The sequence below is a fragment of the Aegilops tauschii genome, chromosome 1 (assembly GCF_002575655.3).
Source record: "Aegilops tauschii subsp. strangulata cultivar AL8/78 chromosome 1, Aet v6.0, whole genome shotgun sequence".
Lineage (NCBI taxonomy): Eukaryota > Viridiplantae > Streptophyta > Magnoliopsida > Poales > Poaceae > Aegilops > Aegilops tauschii.
In genome coordinates, this window is record NC_053035.3 from 376,251,480 (window position 1) to 376,270,446 (window position 18,967).

Consider the following 18,967-nt stretch of genomic DNA (forward strand, 5'->3'; position numbering starts at 1 on the left):
AACGGTATGAAGATGCACTTCCCTCTCTCTCTCGTTGCTAGTTACTCCGTAGATTGATCTTGGTGATGCGTAGAAATTTTTTAATTTCTGCAACGATCCCCAACACGAATATAGTCGTCCAATATATCGATCTTTACGTCTCGACCATTTCGAGACTCCTCGTCATGTCCCCGATCTCATCCGGGACTCCGAACTACCTTCGATACATCAAAACACATAAACTCATAATATAACCGTCATCGAACTTTAAGTGTGCGGACCCTATGGGTTCGAGAACAATGTAGACATGACCGAGACACGTCTCCGGTCAATAACCAATAGCGGAACCTGGATGCTCATATTGGCTCCCACATATTCTACGAAGATCTTTATCGGTCAAACCGCATAACAACATACGTTGTTCCCTTTGTCATCGGTATGTTACTTGCCCGAGATTCGATCGTCGGTATCTCAATACCTAGTTCAATCTCGTTACCGGCATGTCTCTTTACTCATTCCGTAATACATCATCCCGCAACTAACTCATTAGTTACAATGCTTGCAAGGCTTATAGTGATGTGCATTACTGAGTGGGCCCAGAGATACCTCTCCGACAATTGGAGTGACAAATCCTAATCTCGAAATACGCCAACCCAACAAGTACCTTCGGAGACACCTGTAGAGCACCTTTATAATCACCCAGTTACGTTGTGACGTTTGGTAGCACACAAAGTGTTCCTCCGGTAAACGGGAGTTGCATAATCTCATAGTCATAGGAACATGTATAAGTCATGAAGAAAGCAATAGCAGAATACTAAACGATCGAGTGCTAAGCTAACTGAATGGGTCAAGTCAATCACATCATTCTCCTAATGATGTGATCCCGTTAATCAAATGACAACTCATGTCTATGGTTAGGAAACATAACCATCTTTAATTAACGAGCTAGTCAAGTAGAGGCATACTAGTGACACTGTTTGTCTATGTATTCACACATGTATTATGTTTCTGGTTAATACAATTCTAGCATGAATAATAAACATTTATCATGATATAAGGAAATAAATAATAACTTTATTATTGCCTCTAGGGCATATTTCCTTCAACAACCCGGTCAAGGAGCCGCTTCTCTGCTGCAATCACGAGGGACTCGGCTAGCCCGCTGCTGTCTTCGGCACAGGCGGATGACTTTTTGTAGTCTCCTGCTATGGTTAGGATTCCCTTGGTGCTTGGCATCTTCCTCTTGAGGTAAGCATAGTGGGGGACCACCATGAACTTGGCCAGAGCAGGTCGGCCAAGTAGCGCATGATAGGGGCTTTCAAGGTCCACCACCTCAAACCAGACTGGCTCTCGGCGGAAGTGATCTTTGTCTCCAAAGAGGACGTCTATCTGGATCTTGCCGATTGGTGAGCAGGAAAGGCCAGGGACTATGCCATGGAATACAGTCCGACTGGGCTGAAGCTGTTTCTGCTTGATTCCTAACTTCTCCATAGTGTCACGGTATAGGATGTTGATGATGCTGCCGCCATCTATCAGAACTCGGGAGAAGCGAGCAGCCCGCCTCTCTGTTGCGAAGGTGGCATCCAAGACCAGGGCATAAGAACCAGGAGAAGGCATCACCTCCGGGTGGTCGGCCCTGCTCCAGCTGATAGGCTTCTCAGACCAATGCATGAACTCGGGGGTCTCTGATGCTACTGCATGTACTTCTTGTTGCCGCCAGCCGGTTGTCCTGTGCCTGTCGTCAACCACGCTGGTGAAGACGACGTAAGCTCCATGCTCTTCAAGGTATTCATCTTGTATTGCGCCGACTGGCCGGGCCGCCGGCTGCTGGGGAGGAGGAGGCGGCGGGCCGGCAGGCGGAGGAGGCAGGAGTCCGTCGCCCTTGGCGATCCTGGTGAGCCAGTGGCACTTCCGAGTGGTGTGGTTGGACGGCTTCGTGCCGCTGTGGAACTTGCAGGGGCCATCGAGAGTCTGCTCATATGAGAAGGCGGGCAGACAGTTGGGCTTGCCGCCCTTCTGACGCTTGGGAGGAGGCTGCCCTTCCGGCTGCTGGTCTTCAACTCTCACCACCTGCCGGCTTGTAGAAGCCGGCTGCATGGCCTTGCGCTTGTTGTCATTCTATTGCTGACGCCGACTGGTGTCACCAGCCGGAGTCCGAGGAGCTTGAGGAGCCACTTTGCCAGATGCATCGACTTGGATCTCCGCCTTCATGGAGGAGTCGGCCGTGGCGTACTTATCTGCTATGATCAGCAGTTTGTCGAGGGTCGCCGGCTCGTCGCAGAGAAGCCGGTGCTTGAGGAGGGTGCCTTCTCGGCACCCGGCAGTGAAGTACTCGATGGTCTGCACCTCGTGCACGCCTTCGCAAGAGTTGCGCAGCTCGGCCTAATGCGTGAGGTAATCGCGAGTTGATTCGTTGGGGCCTTGGATGCACAAGGAGAGCTGGCGGGGCTTGGGAGGCCGCTTGTACGTGCTGGTGAAATTACAGACGAAAGCTTCAGTGAAATCTACCCAGCTGTTGATGCTGCGGGGCTTCAGGCTTTTCAACCATGTCCGGGTTGTGCCCAAGAGCATGAGCGGAACATACTTCACGGCTACGCGCTTGTTGCCGTTTGCTATGCTGACGGCCGTAGAGTAGTCGACCAGCCAGTCCTCCAGCTTTATGGAGCCAGTGTACTTGGGCATATCTCTTGGGAGCGTGAACCCTTTGGGGAAGGGCTCGTCATGGATGCGGGGGCCAAAACAAGGCGGACCCAACGCGTCTTCCTCTTCTAGCGCCAAGGATCGGTTGAGGCGGTCGATCCGGTGGCGGGCATCATTCTCTCCGACTCCTTCTCGGCGGCCAAGGCGGTCGCCGAGTGTCGGGTGGTCAACAGGCGGCGGGGATGCACGCCTCTCCCTGCGGGGAGGAGGGGGAGGGGGACAGTCGTCCCATCGTTCCACTGCTCTTGGGTGGCCGTCTTGGTCGCGCTCGATGGTGATGCGAGTCCGGCTGCGGCTGGCAGCCGGCTCCTTGTCTCTTCTATCGCGGACACCACCAGTCGGCTTCCAGGATGTCACGCCTTGATCTCGGCGAGGAGGCGGGTCGTCGTTCCGCCGGTCGGGTGCTTCGGTGCGGCAGCCGGCTTCTTGCTGCTCGGCGGCCGCGTCAATGGCCCGCTGGACGCGCTCCGTCATGTGGCGACGCTCGTCGCCCTCGATCTTGTCCAGCTCGTCTGCTGCCGCCTGGGCAGCTTGTATATTCTCCGTGGGCGTGGTGTAGACAGGGCGATCTGCCCCGAACATGCTGGCAATGACCGCGCCGCGCTGCCGGACCGTGCCGATGCGGCTAGGCCCACCAGGAGCCGGCGTGCCGCCAACGGCGCGGTCCATCTCACGCTGGTAAGCCTCCGAAAGGCGTTTCATGCTGGCTAGCTTCTTGGCGCTTTCGACGAGCTGGACGCGGCGTGCTTCCAGCGTCTCGGCGTCGGCGTCCTCTGGGATGGGCGCAGACAGGTCTTGCAACGCCGCCTCGAGCGGGTCTCGAGCACCGTCACCGGAAACTCCCTCATGGCTGATGATGAGCACCTCCGTGACGGTGCTGCCGTCGCTGCCCTCGTGAGGAAGCGATTCGTCGTAGACCACCACGTCGGTGGGGAACGCGTCGAGCGACGCCGTGTCAGAGTCGACAAGCGTCGGGTCGGTAGAACTAACCGACTCCAGGTCCAAAGCCGGCTCGCTGACGATGTGGAGCTGGTCGAGGAGGCGGACGAGGCGGCTCTCGGGGCCATCTGTGCCCGTGTCAGATATGGGCTCGTCGGAGAGGCGAATCTTGCCAACAAGATCGGCGAGGCAGCTCACCGCGCAGGCGACCTCTGCGCCGTGCAGCGTGTCGGCGCAGACGCCGTCTGGCGTGCCGGGCTGGGTGCGCTCGCCAGGAAGGAACAGGGTTCCCGTCCAGAATAGGTCTCCGGACGACGGTGCACCTCGCACCACGGTGGGCGCCAAATGTCGGGGGTTGGGTGCGACATATGCCAAGGGATGGCTTATCATGGTGGGAGCGAGTAGAACGTCGCCGGTGCCCGGAAGCGGGATGAGGCGTAGACACGAACGTCGGCGTACTTTACCCAGGTTCGGGGCTCTCCTAGGAGATAACACCCCTAGTCCTGCTCTGCGGGGTCTCCGCATGATCACTAAGGCACTAGTGAGTACAATGGTGCTCCTCGAGCTGTATGCTAGAGGTAGGAGAAAGCAGGGCTAGCTCTCCCCTCTCTCTATGTGTGTGTCTAGGTCTAACAGGTTGGGAACCCTTTGCATGGGTGCCCTGGGGGGTTTATATAGGCCTACCCCCCAGGGATACAATGGTAATCCGGCCGGGTGTAGGGCCCTGCTGTCAGCGTCTCTGGTCGCCGGCTTCTCTGCTAGCTGCTGGGGCCCGCCGCCTGGTGGGCCCCGCCGACTGGTCTGGTACGGGGCCGACAGGCCGCTCCCGCCGCTCGCGGGTCTTGCCGGCTGCTTGTTACTGTAGCCGTCATGCTAACGACGCACGCTTGGTCGGGAAGGCGTGGCTACAGTCCCGTCGTCTGGTGGGAGGTCGCTGTAGCCACACCATGTCTCATCTGGTTAATGGTGCACGGACTCCGAGGGAGGAGTGGGCCGCCTGCTAGAGGCCGGCCTCTCTCGGGTCCGACTGGTCAGGTTCTGCCGCCTTCCGGGCTCTCGCTGCCTGGTAGGGCCCGCCGCCTATGGGCCGCACCGACAAGCCGTCGTGGGAGCAGGGCTCCGCCTGACAGGGGTGACGTCAAGGGTGGAGTGACAACAGTGCCGCGCCGTGCGGAGATCTCCGCCTGTACGGGGCACTGTGGTCACGCCGTGCCCTGGATATGGGGTGATGGGCTACACTGTAGCCACATCCTGTCTTATCTTCTTAATAGAGGCGCAGACTTTGAGGGCGTCGTGGGCCGCCTGCTAGGAGTCGACCCGTCTTGGGGCCGTCTTCTGATGCGTGGCCGCCTTCTGGCAGCCGGCCGCTTGACCCAACCGGCCACCAGAAGGCGGCGCTTCATTCTTGATGCTTGAGGGGCGCAGCTGGTCCCGATGTCTTGAAACGTTCAGGGACTCGGGTTAGGCTACCCGTGGCCCATTACTCCGACGTTGTGGAAGCTTGGTTTGATCAAGCTGCTTAATATTGGAAACAAGATATAGCGCTTACTTAGGGAAATTATATTGAAGCACATAACTGGTTGAAGATTATGAAGCGCCTTGAATTTGAATAAAACCATGCTCCTTCTTGTTCATAAAATGGTTGGTTCGGTTGTTGATCCATCGATTAAATAAATTAGGTCGTAAGATCGGTCAAGAATTTCGTTATATCCATTTCTTATAGCTTCCATTTTATATCATTTGTTATACCATCCATTTTGTGTTTCACCATAGGGATAGGATCTAGAATAGAAGTAATAAAGTAAATAAAAAGAGAGAGGGGAACTGAAAAAACGTCTTATATACGGCACAGAGGTAGTAGTATTTTAGAGCGATAGAAAATAAACGGTGAAAAATAACACACGGCCTGTGAAAAAGGGGAAAAGAAACGAAGAGTAGCACACGGACATGCAGTTGGCTGATTGATTTCCATCTCAAGCATAGGCATCGCAAATATTGCATATCCACCCGGACTCGGCAAAGCTCCACTAATATAAAGACAAGGTAACAGACGCATGAAAGAAAATTTCCAATGCATTCCAACACACAAGTTGGGTATCAACACACGCCATGACGCCGGGATCAAGCCAGACTGCAGTGCATCCACAGCAACTACGCTGAACGTAGCAGTAATGCAGAGACATGAAGTGATTGCAAGACATTTGTTTTTTCGTTTAGGCCAATTTTACCGCGCGACCCCATCCTGTCCGTGTGTGTCCGTTTGGAGTAAAACGGATGAACCAGACGGCCCAGCGCGCGGGCGCAAACGGACTTTTGTCCGTTTTGTGTCCGCTTTCGACACATCCCCGGCCCAAGTTTGCGCTGCTTTTGGGGTGAAACGGACAGCACGTGGACGCGCGGGCCGTCTGCGCGTGTCCTCCCCTGGCCCGCCCGTCGGTGGCACAGGGGCGCCTTTTTCTATCCGCCCCCTCCCTCCTCCGGCCGCACGCCCTCCATTCTTCTCCACTCTTCCCCACACTTTCCTCGCCGCCGCCGCCGCCGCTGCTGCCATTGTAGCTATGCAGCTCGGACGCGCGCTCGCCCAACCCCTTTCCCTCGGCGCCCCCGAGCTACCCAACCACGGCCACCTGTTTTGCGCACCCGCCGGCCGGATTTGGGGCGGATCCAGTCGGTCTTGAGCTCGCCTGGCTGTGGGAGGCCGCGCCACACCATGGACTGGCCGGGCACCGGGCCGGAAGGCCATGGCAGGGCCGCAAGGCCACATGCAGGCAGTGGCTCCTCCTCTAGCCGCTCGGATCTACACCGTCGGTGGTCCGCCGGCAGATACACGAATGGCGGTCGGCCGGGCTCGGTGCTAGCCCAAAAGCTCGTCGGCGCACCGTTGCCGCTCATTAAGTGCGACCACTGTCTAAAGAAGGTCGTGCGACGCGTGTCTACAACGCCGGAACATCCCGGATGGGTGTTCATCAAGTGCTTAAACGATGGGGTATGTGCTTTTTTTAGCTTCGGTTTGTGCTCTAGATTTGACTAGTTGTGCTAACTTCAAATTTTATTGTGTAGAATGGATGCAAATTTTGATATTGGAAAGAATAGTACATCAATATATTGATAGAGCGTAATTTAGTAGATGTTCGTGCACTTGTAGCTAGCATAGAGGCTGTAGATGAGACAAGTGCACTTGTTGCTAGATTAGAGGCTAGACACGAGACTAGATGCGAGAAAGCAACCTCTACTTCTTTAGACTCGAAGAAGAAAGAAACACGCAAGATGGAGGCGGCTCCTCCGCAGATCAACAATGAATGCATCGAGAAGGCACTAATCCAACTTACAGGAGCAGTTATGGAAGTTGGATATCTTCTAAAATGTATTCTTGTGGTTCTTGTTTTCTTTGGTCTTGTTTTTCTAGTCAAAATTTGGTGATGTATTCCCATGTACCAAGAATGAATGATGAAAAAAAGTTTAAGGCCTTGCATAGAAAAAGTACGCGGACAGGATGCAGTCATGATGCGGCCGCGCGTTGGGCGCACGGCCACCGCATCCCAGGACACGTCCGGACACGACCTCATCTTCCTACCCAAACGGACAGAACCCGGACAAAACGGACGTCCGTTTGGGGTCGCGCGGTGGAGTTGGCCTTAGTGTACATCTATTTCAGCGTTAAGTAACGCCAGACGAAGTTAATACACATTCACACGGTGATGCACGTCAGGTGAAGCATCTAAGGCCCTTCCGAGTGCTCCACAGTGGACAGGTGCTAAGCATGTCACATAAGCAAAAAAATGACATGGCACAACAATTAAGAAGGAGAGAGAGCACCTTGGTGACCTCAGGAAGAACCAATGCCAAGCGCTTGAACCTAGGCGAACCACTTAAATGAAACGACTTGACCGATGAATGAAAGACTTTAGGTGCTAACTCATTAAATACAGTGTGCTTAGCAACAACAAATTAAGCACCTATGCATTGAAGAGTTGAATTGCTAAGGTATTTAATGCACTTAGCACCTCAACTAAGCACTTTTGCAAACTAAGCACTTTTGCATTGGAAGAGGTCTAATACGAGAACCGTCCGCGTCCAAGGCACAATAATAGTGCATTCCATGCACTGGCAATGTCATGACACCTAACAGATTGAAAGAAGGCGAGGCAACAACGCCATCAACTTTGGATTTAGGTAATATTTCCGTGCCTCCATGCGTGTTTAGATGTTTGCATCTTAGCAAGTCTTCATAGCTTCCTTAGTACGTAACAAGCAGCTTTCATGTGCTTTGTTATATAGTCAAGACATTGTTTCCTCATAAATTTCGTATGTACATTATCAATAAGCAACAGTCATTTAAAATAGTTTTGAAGACAACAGAAATATGGTGTCCAAGAAAAAACAATGAATAATCACGAAGAGGGCAAAAATGAAATATTAAAGTGAAAATAGTGAGAATGTAAGATTCGATCAGCCCATGAATTTATAAGCATCGATATGATCTTGACAGGCAAACATGTACTTTATTTGTCTATTTAACAACGGTTCCGTCCATCGCCAAAAAATTACTAAGAATAAGTGTTCGTTTTTTTATGGCGATTACAATTCGTGCATCTAGAAAATATTATAACAATTACATATCATATACTAACGAGATTTTTATGTGTATATTTGAAAGCTTTTAAGCTGTATAATCTACTAACAAATATCATGAGGTGGCAATTACAAATAAAACTAGCATAACTTTTCCGTACAATACAATGATAAAGGAGGTAAAAGGTTTATCAGATAATTTACTTAGGACAAAACTAGAAAACGCACTACAGGACCGGGGGAGTGGTCTACTGATAGCAATGAAATCAAACCAGCAAGCTACAATGCAGACGAAAGGATCACTTTCATGAAAATGCACTTTTTGTTTAGCTTGTAAGGAAGATATGTTGAAAAATTACTCACATTGGAGCATGAAAAGTTGCGTAAATGTACTCCCACAGTTGTCTAATCGACTTCACTGTCCTTTTGATTTTACTACTTACCAAATACAATGGCGAATTCTTTTGGCAATTTCTGATGTGATACCGACAAGACGACTAAAGGTAATGAAGACTCAACAAATGCAGTACATCGTAAGTAGAAAAGGTGGGAAAGATGGGAATTATGCATCATTATGCCAACTTTCGCAAGTCTTTGCTGAGCCATAAAACAAGAAATGTTATTATCAGTACTTTAACCGAACTTTAACCATGCTAACCCACAACAGAAAATTTCAGGGAGGGTAAAGTATGTCGAACCAACTGACCGGGAAACTATAATACCAACAGAAAAGTTCATGTACTCCTGTCAGTTGATGGCTTTGTTCATTCGAAGTCGGGCTTTTCTTGAGCCTTTGTTCTAAAAAAATTGATCGGGATACTTGAGTAAGGTTATGAAGGAGAAATTATTACACGTGTAATTTCAGATACCTGGTAACTGAAACTCCAAAGAGACATTATCGAGAGCGAGCAACACAAAGTACAACGCGAACACAACGACAAAACCCAATAAAATGCAAGTGAAATGTTTTGCTTCATGTCCATATCAACTTTTTTCAGTATTCTGCTACTGACAACGATGCAGATTACTTTGATGTCATTTTTTGCTTTTCTATAAATTCCTTTTGTCTGCCACGAAAACAAATTGCTTCCTTTCGTTGATAGTAGTGTTCAGAAGTCGTCATCGATGTGTACACAAGAAGGAAACAAGTGAGTCAGCTGAGGGGAAGATTCAACCACTTAGGAGAATGGCAGTAATTATGCATTCGTGTTCGGTGAACTTGACAAATGATTTTTGATAATTGAACCACATAACAGATTTATATTACCGTCATGTCCGTGTCTGTCATTTTTAAAACCTATGGTTCAGAGTTCTTTTTATTGGTATTGCTACTCGACCAGTTATTCACTTTGCATTAATAGGAAACAATTAAGAACCTATCTTTATAATATTACTATATCTAGTTAAATAATCAGTATTTAATTTCCAAAAAATTCCATATGGCTGTTTATCCAATCAGAATGCATTTATCTGTTGTACGCATATACTTCACTCAAAGAAGAGTGAGCACAACCAGGTGCGATGAATATCAAATGTTGTGATTTTTGCTAATTCTAGTGACGACTTATACAAATGTGACCATGTCCTTTGAAATAAAATGACTTTTGAGTGAATGTGTGCAACAAACGTGTGTCCTGTAGACAGCAAATAACTTCTGATACATAATGTAGCACAATAATTTTCCTTGTTGCGGGGATTTTGTACAGAAATGTGGATCTACTGGCCAAACAAAACAAGCAAAACCACATAAATAAACAAACAAATCACAACATAACGTCGGGTATAGAGTTGTAGCAATTGCGCTATCCAAAATCTTATTTCATTTTATAGAAAACATGTTTTTTCAGCAAACCTTATACGGACTTGAATAAAATTGCACACATTATGTATATGTGGCCTGAAACAAGCTTAAAGGCATCTCCGAACTCGGATCATCCAAACGCCCGCAAATGTCCAGGCCAAGCCGTTCAAACACTTTTAGATCTGCTCCCTACCTCCCCTCTTGTCATCATCCGCACGGGAAAAGGGAGAAAAGAGAGCGCAGAACCCCATCTCACGTCGTTGGCCCGCCCTGCCCCCGTTTGAACTACCACTGCCCCACTCGCCTCCTCGCCGTCGCCGACGTTCGTAGCCTCGCTGTTGCCGGCGAAGCAATCACCTCCACCTTGTCATGTCCTGCGTTCCTCGCCGGCTCCACGCATGCAACCACGTGTATCACGGTTGCAGCTCCGGTGTGACGGTTGCAGCTCAAGTGGCGATGGTCGCTAGCCGCTGCACCCGTCAACAAGCTCAGAGAGTCATAGTGTACCCTCACCTCAATTATCGGACGCACCAAAATTCTAGCAGGTCGTAGCAAAAATGCTTGCCGATTCTAGCAAAAATGCCTCGCCGTCGCTAATCCTAGCAAAAGTGATTGTCCCTATTCCAGCAAAATTCCTCAGCGGTTGTAGCTTTATGTCGTGCCGGTTGCAGCATCTTGTCTTGCCGCTGTATCGGCAACACCTCGTTCAACCACCGGCAGTTGCCGGTCACAACAACAAAACTCATCGCTCGTAGCAAAAAAGCTTGCCGGTTCCAGCATCAGAGGAACTCGGTTCCAACATCCCTCTACATTGCTTGCATCTTCTCCCCGATGTCGCAACTTTCTCATTCCAGCAAAAAGCTACACCTGTCGTAACATTTGTGCTGCTGGTTACAACTCCCCTGGGCGCCGAATGCACCACCCGTTTTCCTGGTTTCAAGAAAAAAAGTGATAGTCGTAGCATTATGCGTGTACGGTTGCAGCTCCTGCCAATGCCAGTTGTGACATTCCCCACGACGAGAGCAACCACCTCGTAGTTTTCGCCGATCGGCAGTTTCAGCAACCTCCTCATCCCAGTCGTCCACGACAGCTAGTCGCGATTCGCAACGCTACCTCGCCGATCCTCATGAACAGTGACAGTCGAGCGCCGCCACAAAGACACAACAGGAGCGAGGGAGGAGAGTTGGGCAACAACTTTGCTTGCCACGACAAGGAGGAGTTTGGGCACAAGTAGCGGCAGTGGAGGAGCCTCTCCCGTGTGAGATGGGGAAAGGGCGAACGACGAGAGGGATGAAGATGAGGGAGGAAGAAAGAGGTAAGATTGGGCCTACACGAACACTGTCACGTTTTGGTTGGTTTCTTCGGTCGCGTGCCTGGGCCTGACAAGGCGACTGGCTTGGAATTGGGTCGGAATCGTTTACCTTCTTCTAGATACATTAACTTTCTATAAAATACATGAACTTCTTTAACAATGAAATTTTTTCTGTCAAACATAAAATATGGAACGTCTTTTCTGAACACGTCGATGGAAACGTCTCCTCCCACTGAAAGCGCATCGCCGAAAATTCTAAAATAAATACAGAAATAATGCGAGCATCAGGACTTGAACCCTGGTGGGCTGAGGATACCACTGTCCCTCTAACCATCCAACCACAGGTTGGTTCGTGGAACGTTTTATTCTCAACATACAAACATTGAATATTTTTTATTAATATAAGAATTTTTATTTTGTACTAGTTGGTTTAATAACACACATTCCTTCTGAAATTTTATTTTTTTGCTCAGTGGTGCGGATGTTTGTTTCACCTCAAGAAAGGCGCACATTTTTTTACTAGATGGAAAATGCGGAACCATTTGAAAGCTCAAAATTCAAATGCGCGCAGCGGTTCCACGCACGGCAAAGCAGCCGACCACCAGTAGAAAGCGTGACCATTTTCCGGCTGATGAAAAAGCCCGTGAGCGCCCGTACACCGGTTCCAGCGACACGCTCCCGAAACCGGGGCGCCGATACAACAGCGACAGGCCCACATTCCGCGCGCAAACAATTCGGCCGCCCGTGCTGCCCTGTCCCGGCGGTCCCACCCGGCAGCCTCCCGCGCACCGCTCCCGGCATCCCCACCCGCGGTCCACCGAGACCGCTCTACCTCGGCCGCCTCCCCCTTCCCGCTTCCCGACGACACAGTTCACGGTCAGTCACAGGCCGCGGGGATAACTCCGAACCAAAACCCTCCCCAAACCCTAGCCCCCACCCATCCATTGATGACCGCCGCCGCCGCCGTAGATGCACAGGCTCTCCCTCCTCCCCGCCGCCGCCGCAGCGACCGCCTTCATTGACGCCGCCACGGCGCCCTTCCTGCTCCCCTCCTCCTCCATGCCCTCCCTCCGCCTCGGCTCCCCCGCGCTCCTCGCCGCGCGCCGGGGCCCGCCGCCCTGGCTGCGCTGCGGCGGCGGGGTGAGGAGGGGCGCGTTCCGCACCCTCGAGGCCTCCAGGCGCGCGGACGATGGGTCGGAGGACGAGAAGCGGGGCGGGGACGGGGCCCGCGCCGTGGCCGAGAGGAGGCTGCGGGGCGTCAGCGCCGTGGCCGGGAGCGGCGAGCTCCTCGCCATCCCCGGGGTCGGCCCGCGCAACCTCAGGAAGCTCGTCGACAACGGCTTCGAGGGCGTCGCGCATCTCAAGCAGCTCTACAGGGATAAGGTGCGTGTTTCCCTGCTTGGATTGCTGGAAATGCTACTGCCCAATACGTGCGTTTCTGTCACGCCCCAAGGTAAGAATACAAACTCTTATCCACGGAGTAGTACCTATACCTATAATATAAGTCAAAAAAGTGTCAAATTGCATACATGTGGCCACCTCCAGCTTTTAGTTTTGTTTAACAACTCTCGTGCAAGTCTTGTTACATCTACGTTGTATGATTACCATAGCCCGCATTGGCTATGTTTCGGACCCACGCACAAGACAAAAGGATGCGCCGCATGAAAATAGTGCTGCCTGCCATTTGAACTTTTGAAATCTTAATGGAGCCCATGAGAGTGCGAATACTCAGGGATCTCTGATGCTTTTTTATTTTATTTTGTTGTGTTGGCTACATTGTAGTGTAATATTATGTACTTCTTTTGAGCTCATGAGATTGCGAATACTCAGGGAGCTCTGATGCTTTTTGTTTGTTTGTTGTGTGTTGGCTACATTGTAGTGTAATATTATGTAGGAGTACTTCTTTTTGCCTTGTAATACTCAGGGAGCTCTGATGTTTTTTTTTTCTGTTCTGGACTTGGCGTCCAGAAAATCTAAGTCTAGATTGATTATGTCACATGTTCTTGTGTTCTCAGATAAACAAGTTATTATTTCATTCTGATTCCGGGAGAGACGTTTGAATTCTGAAGTGGTGTGGAAGTTAACAAATAGGATACTATAGCGACTCTATTCTTTTGTTTGTTGTGTTGGCTACATTGTAGTGTAATATTGTGTACTTCTTTTGAGTGCTGCTCTCCTAACTTTTTTTGTAATTTACATGATGTGCAGTTCTTTGGAAAGTCTAGTGAGAAGATGGTTGAGTTCTTGCAGAGCTCGGTTGGCATCATACATAAGAATCATGCTGAGAGTATCACTTCATTCATTAAAGAGAGTGTTGTTGAGGAGTTAGAGGATACCAGCTCATCTAAGCCTCCTCAGAAGAAGAGGCTAACCTTTTGTGTGGAAGGAAATATCAGTGTTGGAAAGAGCACCTTTCTCCAGAGAATAGCTAACGAGACTATTGAACTACGTGATCTTGTTGAAATAGTACCTGAACCTGTTGCTAAGTGGCAGGATGTTGGCCCTGACCACTTCAATATACTGGATGCCTTCTACGCTGAGCCCCAAAGATATGCTTACACGTTTCAGAACTACGTGTTTGTGACAAGAGTTATGCAAGAAAGGGAATCTTCAGGTGGCATCAAACCTCTCAGACTAATGGAAAGAAGTGTTTTCAGTGACAGGATGGTAGGACTTATCTTAAGTGCTAATGCTAGTTCATATATGAACTAAGTATTTCTTTTTCTTTTCATGGTTTGACTGACTAGTATATACCATACAACTAAATTCCAATATTCACCAGGTATTTGTCCGTGCTGTTCACGAAGCTAACTGGATGAATGAGATGGAGATCAGCATATACGATTCCTGGTTCGATCCTGTGGTGTCATCGCTCCCAGGTCTTATCCCAGATGGATTTATTTATCTAAGAGCCAGCCCAGATACTTGCCATAAAAGGATGATGCTCCGGAAAAGATCAGAGGAAGGTGGTGTTAGTCTTGACTACTTGCAAGGTTTGCATGAGAAACATGAGAGCTGGCTGTTTCCTTCGAAAGGAGGAGGCCGTGGTGTATTATCAGTTAGTCAGCTGCCCACACAGATGGAGGGCAACTTGCCTCCAGGGATAAGGGATCGTGTCTTTTACCTGGAAGGTGATCACATGCATTCTAGTATCCAGAAGGTACGTACATTCTCCTGCTTGTCTATACTTCTCTAGCTCTGAAGCACCTCAGTTACATTTGAGACTTTTTGGTATGTAGGTTCCTGCCCTGGTCTTGGATTGTGAACCTGACATTGATTTCAACAGAGACATACAAGCGAAACGACAGTGAGTTTTGCAAACCTTTGCCGTACTAATTAAATGTTGTGTAGCGCCAACTATACTTGAATAATCATCTTTCTATGCATTTTGTGTGGCTGTGTTACTATATGTTCAATTAGGCATCGCTATGCTGTTCTATTTACTAGTTACTCCCTCCGTAAACTAATATAAGAGCAAATGTAACTAAAAGTAGTGATCTAAACGCTCTTATATTAGTTTACAGAGGGAGTACTGGATATAAACATCAGAAAGTAACTACACCTAAGTACTTCTAAGATCATGTGTTCCCTTTTAAGTTCGGATCTTTTGCCCATGCAGGTATGCCCAGCAAGTTGCAGAGTTCTTTGAATTCGTGAACAACAAAAAGGAAGCTCCATCCGAGCAAACAAGCACTGAGAAGGACCGCATGAATCCAAAGATCATGTTCCCTAACAAAGGAGGTTTGTGGGTCCCTGAAGGTGTGCTGCCTTTCGCGGGCTCTGCAATGAATCTGGATTTCAGAAGAGCCATGTCTTCATACCTCCCAACTTAAGGCCTCAGCTTCGAAAGTACCCGGGCCTGTTTGGTTGAAGGCTAAGAATGCCATAATCATGCTAACTTTTTGTCGAAATCGTCTTATGGCCAAGGAAAAGGAGCCACAAGCATGACAAGCTTAGCTACAAAGAGCAGTGCCTGTGACAGACGAGCCATGAGGCTAAGCAGGTTATGGTAAGCCATAGTTGTGGTAGGCAACCAAACACAGGACCCTCAGCTCACTGACCTTGTAAAAATCGCTGATGCTTTTCACTAGACCTATTAGCTTTGCCTGATGCTAGCCGATGATGTAGAATAGTGTGTCCGTATCCCCATCTTGTAAATTGGCGATCTCGCTGGTAGTTCCACGTTCTGTGGTAGCAGTAGCCTATGTTTATCTGAACCATGGTGAGGACCGATGTGTGTACCGCATGTTTTGTTGCTCGCTGCATTCTGTTCAGAGGATTCAGAACTACTACTACACCGTTGGCTAAATGTGCTGTCCACTTGTTTAACTGCATGTCATGTGTTAGGTTTAAAATTGCTGCAGGTCGTGTTTACTCAGGATTAACTTTCTGAAAGATGCTTTGAACAGTTCTAAAAGGTTGTGGTTGGTTGATGTCACAAGCTTGTAAAACAAGTACAGTAGGCACCTGTTAACGACGTTTCTTGAAGGAAGCCACAGGCATTTAAACAACTAAAGCATGTAAATGTGATCAGTGCATGTACCTTAGAGCCTGCCATCCAAAAAACGCACACATGCAAAGAAGAGACACATTAGATTTCATTGTCACAGTCGCTAGAAGCTTTCGCTTTTTTCGCTTGCTAAGATACGTGAACTATTTGTGCGTATTAATAAAATTTCGCTAATTCTTGGGTGCTCAACTTTTTTTTCTAACCTGAAATTATGCATTGCTTTAGCAAACCACTGGATTTTTCGGTTTGTAAACAATACAATTTTCCTTTTAAATGGTCCCTCAAGACATGATTTTTTTTTTCGGGGTAAGACTTGAGTTATTTTAAAAAGGTAGATTCGGGTTGTGCAGCTAATCTGCGAGAAACCAGGGGAAACCAATGAATTTTGAGTCAGTTGGAGATGTTTCCTGTGATTTTGTCATCTGGAAGTTTAACTGCATGTCATGTGTTAGGTTTAAAATTGCTGCAGGTCGTGTTTACTCAGGATTAACTTTCTGAAAGATGCTTTGAACAGTTCTAAAAGGTTGTGGTTGGTTGATGTCACAAGCTTGTAAAACAAGTACAGTAGGCACCTGTTAACGACGTTTCTTGAAGGAAGCCACAGGCATTTAAACAACTAAAGCATGTAAATGTGATCAGTGCATGTACCTTAGAGCCTGCCATCCAAAAAACGCACACATGCAAAGAAGAGACACATTGGATTTCATTGTCACAGTCGCTAGAAGCTTTCGCTTTTTTCGCTTGCTAAGATACGTGAACTATTTGTGCGTGTTAATAAAATTTCGCTAATTCTTAGGTGCTCAACTTTTTTTTCTAACCTGAAATTATGCATTGCTTTAGCAAACCACTGGATTTTTCGGTTTGTAAACAATACAATTTTCCTTTTAAATGGTCCCTCAAGACATGATTTTTTTTTCGGGGTAAGACTTGAGTTATTTTAAAAAGGTAGATTCGGGTTGTGCAGCTAATCTGCGGGAAACCAGGGGAAACCAATGAATTTTGAGTCAGTTGGAGATGTTTCCTGTGATTTTGTCATCTGGAAGTTTAACTGCATGTCATGTGTTAGGTTTAAAATTGCTGCAGGTCATGTTTACTCAGGATTAACTTTCTGAAAGATGCTTTGAACAGTTCTAAAAGGTTGTGGTTGGTTGATGTCACAAGCTTGTAAAACAAGTACAGTAGGCACCTGTTAACGACGTTTCTTGAAGGAAGCCACAGGCATTTAAACAACTAAAGCATGTAAATGTGATCAGTGCATGTACCTTAGAGCCTGCCATCCAAAAAACGCACACATGCAAAGAAGAGACACACTGGATTTCATTGTCACAGTCGCTAGAAGCTTTTGCTTTTTTCGCTTGCTAAGATACGTGAACTATTTGTGCGTATTAATAAAATTTCGCTAATTCTTGGGTGCTCAACTTTTCTTTCTAACCTGAAATTATGCATTGCTTTAGCAAACCACTGGATTTTTCGGTTTGTAAACAATACAATTTTCCTTTTAAATGGTCCCTCAAGACATGATTTTTTTTGCGGGGTAAGACTTGAGTTATCTTAAAAAGGTAGATTCGGGTTGTGCAGCTAATCTGCGGGAAACCAGGGGAAACCAATGAATTTTGAGTCAGTTGGAGATGTTTACTGTGATTTTGTCATCTGGAAGTTTAACTGCATGTCATGTGTTAGGTTTAAAATTGCTGCAGGTCGTGTTTACTCAGGATTAACTTTCTGAAAGATGCTTTGAACAGTTCTAAAAGGTTGTGGTTGGTTGATGTCACAAGCTTGTAAAACAAGTACAGTAGACACCTGTTAACGACGTTTCTTGAAGGAAGCCACAGGCATTTAAACAACTAAAGCATGTAAATGTGATCAGTGCATGTACCTTAGAGCCTGCCATCCAAAAAACGCACACATGCAAAGAAGAGACACATTGGATTTCATTGTCACAGTCGCTAGAAGCTTTCGCTTTTTTCGCTTGCTAAGATACGTGAACTATTTGTGCGTATTAATAAAATTTCGCTAATTCTTAGGTGCTCAACTTTTTTTTCTAACCTGAAATTATGCATTGCTTTAGCAAACCACTGGATTTTTCGGTTTGTAAACAATACAATTTTCCTTTTAAATGGTCCCTCAAGACATGATTTTTTTGCGGGGTAAGACTTGAGTTATTTTAAAAAGGTAGATTCGGGTTGTGCAGTTAATCTGCGGGAAACCAGGGAAAACCAATGAATTTTGAGTCAGTTGGAGATGTTTACTGTGATTTTGTCATCTGGAAGTTTAACTGCATGTCATGTGTTAGGTTTAAAATTGCTGCAGGTCGTGTTTACTCAGGATTAACTTTCTGAAAGATGCTTTGAACAGTTCTAAAAGGTTGTGGTTGGATGATGTCACAAGCTTGTAAAACAAGTACAGTAGGCACCTGTTAACGACGTTTCTTGAAGGAAGCCACAGGCATTTAAACAACTAAAGCATGTAAATGTGATCAGTGCATGTACCTTAGAGCCTGCCATCCAAAAAACGCACACATGCAAAGAAGAGACACATTGGATTTCATTGTCACAGTCGCTAGAAGCTTTCGCTTTTTTCGCTTGCTAAGATACGTGAACTATTTGTGCGTATTAATAAAATTTCGCTAATTCTTAGGTGCTCAACTTTTTTTTCTAACCTGAAATTATGCATTGCTTTAGCAAACCACTGGATTTTTCGGTTTGTAAACAATACAATTTTCCTTTTAAATGGTCCCTCAAGACATGATTTTTTTTGCGGGGTAAGACTTGAGTTATTTTAAAAAGGTAGATTCGGGTTGTGCAGTTAATCTGCGGGAAACCAGGGGAAACCAATGAATTTTGAGTCAGTTGGAGATGTTTACTGTGATTTTGTCATCTGGAAGTTTAACTGCATGTCATGTGTTAGGTTTAAAATTGCTGCAGGTCGTGTTTACTCAGGATTAACTTTCTGAAAGATGCTTTGAACAGTTCTAAAAGGTTGTGGTTGGTTGATGTCACAAGCTTGTAAAACAAGTACAGTAGGCACCTGTTAACGACGTTTCTTGAAGGAAGCCACAGGCATTTAAACAACTAAAGCATGTAAATGTGATCAGTGCATGTACCTTAGAGCCTGCCATCCAAAAAACGCACACATGCAAAGAAGAGACACATTG

The 18,967-nt window shown here is 47.5% G+C and overlaps 1 protein-coding gene across 1 annotated transcript; it reads left to right on the forward strand.

Moving 5' to 3' along the window:
- Positions 1–12,158: 12,158 nt before the first annotated feature.
- Positions 12,159–15,632, forward strand: LOC109736410 (uncharacterized). Its single transcript, XM_020295629.4, has 5 exons — positions 12,159–12,686; positions 13,512–13,970; positions 14,086–14,463; positions 14,543–14,610; positions 14,923–15,632. The coding sequence occupies exons 1-5, from the start codon at positions 12,273–12,275 to the stop codon at positions 15,134–15,136; spliced, it is 1,533 nt and encodes a 510-aa protein (XP_020151218.1). The 5' UTR covers positions 12,159–12,272; the 3' UTR covers positions 15,137–15,632.
- Positions 15,633–18,967: the final 3,335 nt, after the last annotated feature.